Here is a 13,517-nt window from a genome sequence, read left to right as displayed (position 1 = left end):
TTTTTTTAATCTAATGTTTAATTTAAACATTTAAAACTGATATACAGTAAATTCTGAACAGTTAGTTATAAAAGGAGAACTTCTTCTAATAATTTGCCAGAAGGTAATGTACCTAAAATGGAAGCCACATTTCCTCGCTGAACTACTATGCTGATACATTGTATCAGAAAAGTAATAGCCCGCTTGTCACCAGCAAGGTGTGCAATACGTTGGCCTGCTTCTTTGATGAAATTGAGCCCTTCAAGGCCTCAAATGCCGCTCGATTCAATGGCTACGGGCACGAACATGTATCTATCAAGCAGATCTTTATATTTTCTTCTTTTCTCGCATTCTCTGCGAGCTGCAATAGCTTCTTCTCGAGATGATGAAAGAGTGAGATTAGATGACGCGAAAGTGTCAGAGCAGGTGAAATCCCAGAGAAGAATCCTTCCCCTCTTCCATGGTACCAGCGTCATGCCATCTGGTCTTTTGCCATCAGATCTGTTACGCCCCATAAGTTCACGAACAGATGGAACTTCCGCCGATGTGAATGCTCTCCAGATAATGTCATTCACGTTCGAATGCCTTGCATGTCTTCCGGAGCTACTTATACAAGACAGACCGTGTAGACCATTCTGCTTGACAGATACACCACATTTAGAGCAGTTGTGTGATTCACAGATGTCTACTCCTAGGCGAAGTGCAACTGCAATACGAAAACTTTCGTTTGGAAGGTGCAGTCCTAGGGTGTGTGAAGGTAATGCCTGTAGCCAAGCACCTGAAATTGGTGATGAGGAGGCGAGAAGTCTAGCCTTATCCTCTTGACTGTCTGCTTCTTGTAATAACACTGATTGATATAATTTGATGATTGGCTTGTCCCAAATTGTTTGTGAACTGCTGCCTGTTATTTCAGGAGGGCTTAAACCAACTAGGTTAGACCAGTCAGATATGCAGTTATATAAAAGCTAGTTATATAAAGAAGGCTTCCGTTTTCTATTCAGTAAACGTTACTTCACTGTTAATATCAAATAGTGAGCAATAGATTCCAATCCTACATTGTATTTTTAGAATAGGTAAACAGCTTTTGTTCCCAATATATTAAATATTTAGAGTTTAGCGTTCCTTTTAGCACCAAGGCTGTATGAGCCGAGGACCTAGAACTGAACGTTGGATCCGAACAACATGAGCTCCCAACAGAAATTGTTAATATACTTTCTGTGTTTCACGTTTCGCAATTTTTTAAAATGAAACTGCACCAGTTTCTAAGGTATCAAATGCCTTAGCGAAATCTAATTATGTCATTCCAACCTGAAGATTATGTTCCAAATTTTCAAATATTTCTGACTATGCACTTCATGGCCTTAGTCGTGGAGCGTCCAGGCCTAACTGCAAGTTTCATATTATGAAATAGTTTATTTTCCTTGGCAGTTTGTCCCTCAATACATTGCTCAAAAACCTTAGATATTATTGGCACAAGAGATATTTGGCGATAATTACTAATCTCACTTTTATCACTTTTCTTATGAATCGAAAGTGTAACAGTGAGTTTAAGGTACTCCGGAAATTTACCTTCGAAAAGTATTCAATTGAATAAATAGACGATGAGTCCGGTTATTAGGTCCATTATTTTCTTTAGTATGTTATTGGAATACCCATATATATACCCTCATTATTCGTACCTTGTAGTTTGTAGCCATTGACAATGTTAGTTCTAACATTGACAAATCCCTGGAAAATGAGAACTAGGTTTTTTCGTGCTTATCTGCGTAAGAAAGCAGGACCCATCTGTGAAGCAAGAAATTATATCTGTAGAGCATTTTTTTTAAAATATCTATCACGTATTCCTTTTACACTATTTACAAAGTATTCATTAAATTCATTTAGGGATATCTTTATCGGATCTTCAGGAACATGTTTTCCAAGACCAAGCTGATGGACATTTGTTTTTTTGAGTTACGTATGGAATTTCTATTTGTAGCTATGTTCACCAACTCTTCTGTATTGCTTTCTTGCATTTTTATTTATCACGTGTTATACTCTCGTATTACCGGTATGCAGACATGTGAAGGATATATATTTGTAACGTTTCAATAAATTATGAGATATATGAGATGATCTTGACTACTTGATTCACATCGAATAATGGTAATTAAGTTATATATTACTTATCTGTAGACATGACATATCGAAACTTTGGTTGTTATATTCCATCTCAATTCGTTATATATTATATTGTGTCAAAGAAAATAATAAAATTGGCTGTAAATTCCAAGCTGTTAGCGCTGGTATACCGTTAGGTGCAGATTCAGAATGTTCTAACTAAACAGTAAGTTGGTGTCAATTTTTAAATGAGTGCAATAATCACAATATATAATAATAGAATTATTACCGGCAAATAATTAAGAAAGGACACACGAAAGATAACGTCAAAAGAAATTGTAATAGAAACAAACTTTATTCCGTTGCAGTTTAAGGCAAGGTGTAAATCAGTTCTGATTTCCTCTAACCAGTTTCTTCACGTGTTTGTAAATAGTAGTTTTCGCAGTTTTTTTTTTTTTAATTTTATTTTAATGGACAACATTGATTTAGATATTTACTCAAAGTGTATATAAAACTATGAAACTTTTCAAAAATATTATTAGCGTTTAAAAATATACTTTCCAGTTAATTTCTCTTACACTACTTCGTAATGGTTGTATATTAGCTTCACCTATGTGTTTAATCATAGTGTAAATACCATACATGCATACTGTCACTGGAGTCAGGAGCTATAAACCTTCGTGATTAGATAGCAAAGGCTATACAGCAACACACGACATTTTAGTTTATCTTCATTAATTAGTATATTATCTAGGCATGCAGATTTTCCAGTTGGTTTGTCATTTCTATAATAATAGTTATAATCTCTATAGATATCACAAAATAAGCTTCGTACTGGTGTATTGTTATACGTCAATATCCACATCGCTAATAAACAATACTTCGTAATTTTTGTGATTAAGGTAAGTGTTCAATTCTTCCTAATTGTTGATGAAAATATCCATATCTGTGTCTGGAGTTCGGTATACGGAAACAATACATTTAAGCTATTTAGTAAGAGCCCAACTACTTCAAAAGTGTATTTGACTCAAAAGCATTCTAAATGTAGAACTTTTTTTTTTTTTTTTTTTTTTAAATTGAGTATTGAACCTATACTATGATGGAGTATTAAACGTTTACAGAAAATAGTAGCTAACCTATCTTTTATTGGAACGTAGAAATGTATTTCTTCATGTGCAAGCAAGTTCATTAATGCACAGTATAATTTTCGTGTTGCAGTATCTTACAAAGTAAACGGATGATCATCCCATTGTTCTTTCCTTAGGTTTATAATCTTGGTTGGGGTAAAGGCCTATCAGTGAAGGAGCTATTAAAGTTATTCGAAGAGACCACGGGAACTAAAATCCCTTATCAGATGGGTCCACGACGAATAGGTGATGTGGATAGCCTTGTATGTGATGGAACTTTAGCAATTAAAGAATTGGATTGGGTACCCAAATATGACATAAAAACAATGTGTAAGTATTTCTATGTATAATAATTTAATATGATTATTTTTTTTCATTTTATTTTGTTTGCAGACGTACAACTTAGGCACAGGGAAGGGCGTCTCTGTACTGCAACTGCTGAAAACTTTTGAGAAAGTGACAAAGACTAGCGTGAATTACGAAATAAGGGAGCGACGCGAGGGCGACATAGTCTCTATGTACGCAAATGCGTCTCTGGCTGAAAAACAACTCAATTGGAGAGCTAAATACACTTTGGAGCAAATGTGTAAGTTTTATTACTATCCTTGTTTTTTTCGTTCAAAATTAAACTTAAAATATTGATTAAAAAGAAAAATGTACAGAGATGTAGAGACTATGTTAATTCCTAATAATTCTTAAACGACATTATTTATTTAGATGATATGGTAGCGATTTTTCGTACAGGTACGCGATCTATCGAGCAGGGTAACGATTTAAAAGTAAGCAGTGAGCGTTTTTTTCATTGAAGAAATATTTGGTATGTTGAAAAATTACAGAAATACCTCTTACAGTTACTGTAATCATATTCCTTTCTGTGTATATTATAATTTTCCTCTCATTTATTAAATATTACGTTTTTTTAAATAAATTTATGGTAAAGTAATGTAGATTCTGCAGAAGATAAACTTGTTTCTTGAGGATTGGCTTGTTTCAGTAAAACAAAATTTCACTGTAACTAATTAATTTCAGAGGTTCCCAGAATATCGTTACACTGGTATTTTATTGCATTTCGTTCTGTTTGATATTTATTTTATTATTTTTATTTTTATTATTTTTTTATTTTTATTATTTTTTTTAGTTGTGTTAGTGTTGAACTTGAGCAACGAAATGTTTAGTGAACTTTGCATTAAGGCTGAATAGGAAAAACTGCCTTTTTTAAAGAATCGATATTACGTAATTATCAACGCAAATAGAATTCGCATAGAAACGCTTGATCGTAGCGTCTTGTAGCTTTGTATTCCCGCAGAAATATTTTCTGAGTCCTAGAAATATTTCTTTCATTTCCATCATAAACTGAAAGTTGGTTTTTAGTGACGAATAATTAGATTCGGGAAAATATTTAAAGTTAAAAGCTAGGTGGAGTATTAGCTACACAAAATAAAATTACCTCACTTTATTGGTGCTGATTCATTAGCATGTTCACTTATACTTTCTCTTTTTTTTTTCTTTTTTTCTTTTTTTTATTAATTTCTTAATTGCCAAATTTTCAAAGGCTGTCACAATGATTGCATGAGCATCAGCAATCATATATAATTATCCGGACTTGTTTTTACAACTGATGTCTTTTTTTCTTTCTTGTAAATTTTCGAGATACTTCTAAAATGTAAAGAAGTTTTAAAAAGTGCTCATTTTCAGATAAATCCTGAACAAAACTTGTTTAAAGTTTGTACGTAATCTGTGGCGAGCTCCAGTGATTCCATCACTCCCAAGTATTTGGATACAGTCTCCTTAAATTCACCACTCTCCACCCTCACTCTCACCTTTAAAAAAACTAGTAGAGAGTTTGTTGTTACAGAACTACAACTTGATCTGTAGATTAAATTTAATTCAATTTCACAACTTTTTGCCGTTCTTTAAAGCATGATTATGATATAATTAAGCTGTGATCATGTCATTTTCAACGAAAAATTCCGTCTTTCCCTTAGAAGGCGCAATATGCATCCTAAAATCTATCCATGAGGATTCCTGATTCTTGGGTCATTCCTACCATATTAAATTCCTTTCCTTCCCTTATTTTATTTTTTAAAATTTTAATCAGCTGATGCATTGTTTTCTTATAAATTATAATTTTCCCATAAAATTATCGATTCCTATTTTAAAAACATAGCCAGTGACACCTCCGGTAGAGCCTGTTACTCTGAATTCCGTGACATGACTTGACTTGACGACTTGGTTGATTGATTATTTTGATTATTTAGAGTTCAAATGTTCCTTTTTCATGACTGAATTTATGAGACGAAGCCTACTTCTTAAAACGGGATTCTAGTCACAACTATGGTTTGTATCCCGTTCCAGTACTTCCACCGGGAATCGAACGTGGGACCACAAGTACACAAACCGTGATAGCTACTTAGCCACAAGAGGCATTATTGCAGAGTATTGTGCAGAGCGAAGCATACATTTTTAGTTCGAGTGGCTCAATTAATAGGCTTGAAATTATTATATTAGGTAAAACCCACTCCTAACAGTGCTTTGTCGTCATTTTAATGCCTACTATGTGAAGGTTGTAGGATTACAAGTCTGAAATGATGAAAACAAAATTGACACAAAGAAACTTTATGAAAGTATTGACTAAAGAAAAGAAAAAACACTACACAAACCACGGCCACTCACTAGTTCTCCATCCTCTATTCTCGCCACACGTATTCTCTAATTAATATCAACTACAAACTCCTTCGTTCGTTCGTTTCTTCTTCTTGCGAGGAATCTTCTTCCTAGGCACAAACATTCTATCTAGATTCTTTATCCTGAAAATTGATATGTAAATTTAGGTATGTAGATGACACTTTAGTATTTTGGTTATGTGAATACTGAGAAAATATATTGTCTCACTAAGTTGCTAAATAAAAGTAAAATCAGAAAGCAAATAGAATTCTAATTGTCGTTTTCTACCAGAGAGAACTTTTTGTAAAAAAATTAAGGCAATAGAGCTGTATTAAAAGTCTCGTAGGTACAATATATGTTGAATGTTAAATGAAAATACATGAAGGAAAATATTATTGTCTTTCTAGAGGATTCCATCATTATGGAATTGAGCACTCTTTTAATAAGTTATGCAATGAATAATGTTTACGTTACTATCAACACAATACACAAACATGAACAATAAGTAAAAAGTACAGTATAGTGTTAGTGTAGCGTACGTGGTTGTATACAGGGTGTGAAAAAAATCACCCATGAAACTTAGAGATAATTTCTTGTACTGTATTAGAGGAAAAAGTTTTAATAAATCTTTCCAGAATTAAAAGCTATAAAAATCAGCTTTCGGAGTATCCTACCTTTAAACTACGCTTGAAATCTGTGAAGCGTAGTGTAAGCGGTTTGAGAAATTGTACAGGAATTGATAAAAATATCAATGTTTGTGAACTGTATCATATTTAGATACAACGGATTTTCAAAGAGCAAGTAACTGTTGGACATACATCTGATACTTTTTCTTCAAGTGCGATGTGTAGGAGTGGCATTATTCCTAAATATGAATGCTTAGATACAATTCGTGCGAATTCTCGTGTAATTTGTCAACTGTTTGAACAAGGCATATAGTTTTCATACCACGGTAATTAACTGTTAATCACAATGTTACATTTTCACTACATGTTTAGACCTGTAAATAATATATTAAATTGAATAATTCATTACATATTCCAAATTCTACGTGGAACATGTTTCAGTAATATTGTGGATTACTAAAATCAAATTACTTACAATAATAATAGTCATCTCATTAGCCATCATCGTTCGTGCAAGAAATAATATACTTCTCTGAAAAGCAAGATTGCAAAAATGTTCATAAATGAATGGAATTTTGTTTTAAAAAGAAGACATCCGTCCTCAGAATATAACTTGTAAAAAATTAAAATAAAAATAAATAAAAACCAAAAATAAAAATACGTATTTGTAGTGTGTTTTTTATAAGTACATATATAAATACACTATATTATGACAAAATTAATTACTTCAATCATTCCAAAATATTTTATTTACTATTTAAAGTTGTTGGGCTGATGCCCCTTTAACAAATAACGTTGATTCGCGGATTAAAAAGATCTTTTACTTAAAACTTATTGTTTTATTAAATAAAAATGGCATTGTACTCACACATGGAAAAATAAAGAAAATGCTTTATGAAGTTGTAGCTCTGAAAAACGTCTTTTTATTTTTGAAAAGAAATAAATAAAACGCACATCTAATCATATCCATGTTTTGGCATTAGAACACTTACAAGTCACTTCAGAATATCAAAGTCAGTCATGTTGTTCTTCTGGAGTATATCGCAATGCTCTGACGTCTTTTTTCTTCAATTTCTTTGTGGAAACTTATTCTTCAGAATACGCAAATTGAACACGAGGCATTACGTGCTCATTAATTTTCACTCTCATTAAAAGAAAAAAATATGTTTATTCAAACCGTTGATTGTGTTATATACAAATGATTCAGTTGACTAGTTTCCAAGTAAACTTTATCATCTTTCTCCTTTCTATTGTCTCTTTGAATATAGGGTGGTCATATTTTTATAGTAACTTTTCCACCAATTTTTGAAATCCAAAATTTCACCACAATTAATCTCTTTAACGGCAAACTTGCCTGGCTTTTCCTTTTTTATTATGTTTTCAGTAATTTTGTAGACACTGTATGCCCTATATCTTCGCCGAAGTCTTCCTTTTGTTAGTCCGAACATTTGATCACAAGGCAGAAAGCCCCTAACAAACAAACAAACAAAAAAAACTTTAGAGAGCTTTCCAGAGCCTGTTAAATACAGTAAAAATAGACCTTGAGATCGTATCTTTTCTTTTCTCTATAACTGTCAGAGTAAACATGTTCAGTGAAATTGCCGGAAATATATATAAGGAAATCACATAAAAACATAAAATTCGTGGGCAAACTCTTTCTACCCTTCCCTTCACGGTATTCATATAATGTTATAGGTGTTTTTCTTAAATTTCTTTTAAACGTTAACTGTTAGCTGACGGAGATAGAGTAGCTCCTGCGCAAGCAATTTCGACCAAAAAATATTTTATGCTGTCAACATTGTTGCAAACAGTAGTTTGTTAAACGGACATTGGTCTGGATTGATTCTTATTTAATAAGAATCATATCATCTTTGTTGCTAGTACAGCTAGACAAAATGCCTACCTGTTAATACAGCCATCCTTTCAATCTCGTTTCAGTAGCCCTACAAAAGTAGTATTAAGTGAATGTGCTGTAAAATTGGACTAATGACCTTTTAACAAAATTCAATGTAAATAGAAGTACATATAAAGAAATAAATGCATTCGTATTCTAAATAATTTATCAACTTATCCTAAGATGATATCTCTTGGTCAGCAATGAAGAATAGTACGTCAGTGTTGAATACTTGGTTGCACTTCAGTGTCTAAGTATGAGATAGTTATGAAACTGAAATAGTGAAATTATTTTTGTATTTCTCCTTAATTTAAGATTGATTGATTGATTCAAGTGTTTACTGAGATTCAGTAGCGAGACTATTTGTCCCTGTAACGATAAAGTCAATTGCCTACACGTACTTCAGATAAAAAAAAAAAAAAAAACCTCACAAAATGATATCGATGATCAAAAATAAGGTATAAATATGCATAAACCGAATATAAAGTGCGTAATATGTTGTGTAGAATGAAAAAATTAAAAGTAGTCGTGGAAAGAACACAATAAATAAAAAAAATACAAAATCTATAACAAAACATCATTATCATCTTTTCTTCTTCTTCTTCTTCTTCTACTTCTACTACTACTACTACTACTACTACTACTAATACTACTACTACTACTACTACTACTACTACTACTACTACTACTACTACTACTACTACTACTACTACTACTACTACTACTACTACTACTACTACTAATAATAATAATAATAATAATAATAATAAAATAAAAGTCAAGCGAAAGGTGAAAAGAGAAGCCTGAGAGAATTACGAGTATTTCAACCTCACAAATGAAAGTTTGAATATGCTCATTAAAAATAGGATTATTTTCCTAAACTTGAGCAATATTATTAATGAGTCCTAAAGGTTCGCTGATGGAGTATTCCAGACATTGTACAAGAATGTGCCGAATACTCATAGAGGCACGATATCATCTTGTCAATACGAACGGTCAATCTCACTCTGTAAATATACATGCGAGAGATGAGTGTGTCCGATACGAAAGGGCACCAGAATTAGTTCATCTCAGAAATGGTACGCAGCGATGCCTGAAAATTGCCCAAAATAGGTTTTTATAGTGTGGTACTTATTTTCATTGGACTGATTAATTTAAGATTATGTGAAAGCAACTACTCTTGAGAGATATATTGAACTGATATCCAGTAAATGCCATTTTAGGAAACAAAGAATTATTTGATTTCTTTTTCTGTTCTGTTTAGGCGAAGACTTTTGGCGATGGCAAACAATGAATCCAAACGGCTATCGAGATGAGGAAAGTGTTGAAGATGGAGTGAAAGTAGCCGCCACTCAGGTCAATGGAACCGTCACTGCTGCTTCCTCAGCTAATGGAAATCATGTCAACGGTCACTGAATGTAAAGAGTTTTATAAAAGACATACAGAAAGATAAATAGAATAGCTCTAATACTTTCTTTTGCCTGTAAATCATTACAATGTGGCATCAAAACAATGTGATCGTCATAATTTACACTAAGTTTTGGCAAGAATTAACTATTATTCTGTTCGATTCATTCCGTGAGCTTTATAAGATTCAATATTATTGAAATATTGAAAGTAATAACAGCTTGAAAGTGTGCACTGTTACATTCCGTACAATAAACTTCTGTGTGATTGGTCAGGAATTCTTACCAGGGCGGCCACGGATTTTAGAGAAAATGTTTAAATGGGCTGCAATATTGTAATCTCCATTCGCAAAGGTACACAAACCTAAAAATCGTGGGAAATCCGGAATTCCTTCGTAGTCTATCGGTACAACAAAGTAACTGACTTAACTTCACAAAGTAGACTTAGTAATATTGCCAGATACTTAGTTTCACGCAAGAGGGATTGAACCAATTCTGAGTTCAATATCTTCTCACTTCTTCAGGTCCTCTAAGAAAACAAAATCATGTCTTTGTTAAGAAAAAAATGTTACTTTAAAATATGTGTATTTTTAAAAGTGCTTTATATTTCATTATAGTAATTATTGTAGAAGTTATAATTATTTTGTCATTGTTGGCATTCAAGATACTTACAAAATATGGAGAAATGTTAATTATTTATGTATTTTTATCTGAATTACGTTGTTGTAATATTTATTATATGGGTATAAAATTATGTTTTCTAACATCTATACCTTATGTTAGTGCTGTCAAAATTTGAATCATTGCATATTCGAGTAATTATTCTTTAAACGTTTGAATAAAATAATATTCGGTGAATCTGACAATTATTTAATTATTCTAATTATAGGTGATGACTCGAAACGTGTGATTGGTTAATTGACCCGAGGTTTTACTAAATCTTGATGCGATATTTAGAATTTATTATGTAATTTTCAAGCAAAAATAATCTTTCCCTTTTCAACTTTGTCGCATCAGTTTCTAGAAGTAATAAGTACTTGTTCGAATACTTATGAGAATACAAGTAATGAGTGAATATTTTAGATAATATTCCAATACAAAATGTAATTATTCCAAGACGAACATTCGAATTTTTGATAGCGTTACTGTATTCTCACGTACGAATACAATCGAAGTACATAAAATATTTACAGTTATCATTTTAGTGAAATCAGTTCTGCAGACTGAAATACTCCTTATCATAACCTGGCGACACCATTGCACGTATACTATGAAAAGAGAAATCATCAGATGTAACAGATAGATATGCGGTGTGGAAGAAATCGGTTAATATTTTATCCATGATTTTATTTCGTTAATCATATGTGAACAAAACTTAATATATTGAATATAAAATACATGTTTGAACAAACTCGTGTAGAAAATATCATGCAGCAGGTTTATATTAGTTTGTACGTAGATGCTGTTATCATATAATCCCTATTTTTCGCATTTGCCGGAATAATATTTGGCTATTGTCAATTTTAAATAAGTTTTCTCTTTGAAAAAATCCATTTATAAGTGACGCTTCAGCTAGCCATCCGTATTTGATGTTTTGCACAAACATTCACAAAATTTGTGTAGCAAACATCAACCACACCTTGTGCCATAGAAAAAGAATTCGAAAATTTGCTTTCCTGATGCAAGTTGAATGTAAAATAAATAAATAAATCTTTAAAAAATATATATATCCATTCCAAATGAATCCATTGCTCAAAGTGTAATTCATTCATACAGTTGAGAAAAGACATTTTTTCCTTTGCTTTTTATAACATATGCATAAAATTCATTTTAAGAGATTTTGTTTTGGAGTTTATTTTTGTTGGTCGCATCTCTTCACATAATATATTAATCATGAAGCAAGACCAGTTATTTTTATGTGCAATGTATATTTGTTGCATGGCTGAGACAGTTTATTCTTTTTATAGATATTTGCATGTAATATTATTATGGTTGCCACATTGGCAGTAGTAAAGAAAGAAAATATCCTGTTGTTTCATAAATATATGGCGTATATGTGTATAAGATTTCTTTCTATACAGTATTAATGTATTTGTATGTCACAAAAGAATGCCCTTGTATTTTTGGAAATCAATATTGAAAGATTTATATATGTGCAGCATTTTGTTCCAATATCAAGTATAAGTGTGAAAATAAATACACAATTTTAAAAGTATCAACAAGTCTGTCATTAAATACCACAAAGTCTCAGGAAATTAAAACCAGTGTTGTTTCCAGTGAAAGGGGGAACCGTTAGACGTAAGTGGGTTTTTCTCCACTGTTAACTGACTCTGAAAAAGACAAGACAAAAATAATGCACTGGTCTTCTCATTATTTATGGCCTTCCGAAGGTGCACAAGCCCGACATTCCTCTTCGTCCAATCATGTCAGGTTTCCACCATCCAGCTTATCTACTATCCAAATGGTTATACGAAAAACTTAATGATTACAACAGTGGTTTCAAATATGTTGTGGAAAATAGTCTTGGCGTCAAACAACAGTTATCATCACTTGTAAATGCTAATGCCATTTTACTTGCATCCATAGACGTTGTTGATATGAACCCGTCTATACCATTGGAACTTACTATTAATAGTAGAATATCTTGGTTATTACAAAACGTTGCTTCTGCCTATGAAACTCATTTTTTATTACAATTACTTGAGGTTTGTTTAAAAACCAATGTATTTCAATTTGAAAATCATTACTTTTTTTAAAAAAAAATGATGGTCTAGCCATGGGCAACACACTATCCCCAATATTGTCCAATACTATTTTAAATCAGATTGAAACTTCTATTTTACAGTAGGATACATTTAAGTATATTAGATATCACCGTTATGCCGATGACATTTCACTACTTGTATGTGATGAAAATACACTTTTACAAATATTGGAACAATTCAACAATCACTATCCTAGGCTGAAGTTTACCCTCGAGTGTGAATCTGATAATTGTCTTTCATTTTTAGATTTACTGATAACCCGTTCACACAATAAATTTATAACGAAAGTATACCGAAACACTACTGCGGGCACTACTTACATGCATCAACAGTCAGCCCATCCACCACTGTGCAAGGCTAATATTTGGAAAATTTCTTTTGTAGGACATTATTAATTTGTGATTGTTCAAATGATCTTAAGGGCGAAATACAGTTTTTATATCAAATAGGAAAAAAATGGATATAAATTGCGTACCTTACAAAAGTGGTTTAATCAAACACGCAGATCGGTGCAAGCCCCTAAAACAGTTATTCCCAAAGAAGCAAAAACATGAATAGGAATTCCTTATTTTCCACAATTATCGACATAATTCAACGTATTTTTGCAAAGCGTAATATATCTGCTTCTTGTGTTCCTCCGAAAAGTTTAGAAAAACATCTTACCAGGTTAAAAGTTATTTTGTTGATCCACTAAATAAGTCTGGTATTTATCGTGGTCAATGCGAATGTGACTCCTCATGTATAGATTGCAATATTAATACCCGAATTAGAGAACATATTAGACAATCAAAATAGTCACAAGAAGAGAGCATGTCAGGACTGGCGCTTCACGTAAAACAACATAAAGCAGGTTAATGTAATTAGGTTCAGCAAAAACAAACAACGGGAGATTAAAGAATCGTTCTTTATTCATAAATATAAAACCTGCTTTAAATCTGGATTTTGGAAACATAGAA

The 13,517-nt window shown here is 32.1% G+C and overlaps 1 protein-coding gene across 3 annotated transcripts in view; it reads left to right on the top strand.

Annotated features, from left to right (window-relative positions):
* Positions 1-12,018, top strand: part of LOC145673433 (UDP-glucose 4-epimerase-like) — a 124,994-nt gene extending 112,976 nt beyond the window's left edge. For 2 of the 3 annotated variants that reach the window (XM_081743133.1, XM_081743134.1), the window contains 2 exons: positions 3,600-3,792; positions 9,655-12,018. In XM_081743133.1, the coding sequence (XP_081599259.1) occupies positions 3,600-3,792; positions 9,655-9,806 (345 nt within the window). In that variant the 3' untranslated portion in view covers positions 9,807-12,018. Of the gene's footprint in view, positions 1-3,343; positions 3,537-3,599; positions 3,793-9,654 lie in introns of all 3 variants that reach the window. The other variant, XM_081743135.1, reaches the window with a different exon arrangement.
* The last annotated feature ends 1,499 nt before the right edge of the window (positions 12,019-13,517 follow it).

The sequence above is a fragment of the Thermobia domestica genome, chromosome 16, assembly GCF_964235325.1.
Source record: "Thermobia domestica chromosome 16, izTheDome1.hap1.1, whole genome shotgun sequence".
NCBI classification, from domain to species: Eukaryota; Metazoa; Arthropoda; class Insecta; order Zygentoma; family Lepismatidae; genus Thermobia; species Thermobia domestica.
Note: the sequence above shows the minus strand (reverse complement) of the source record. Positions and strands in the feature narration are given on the sequence as shown.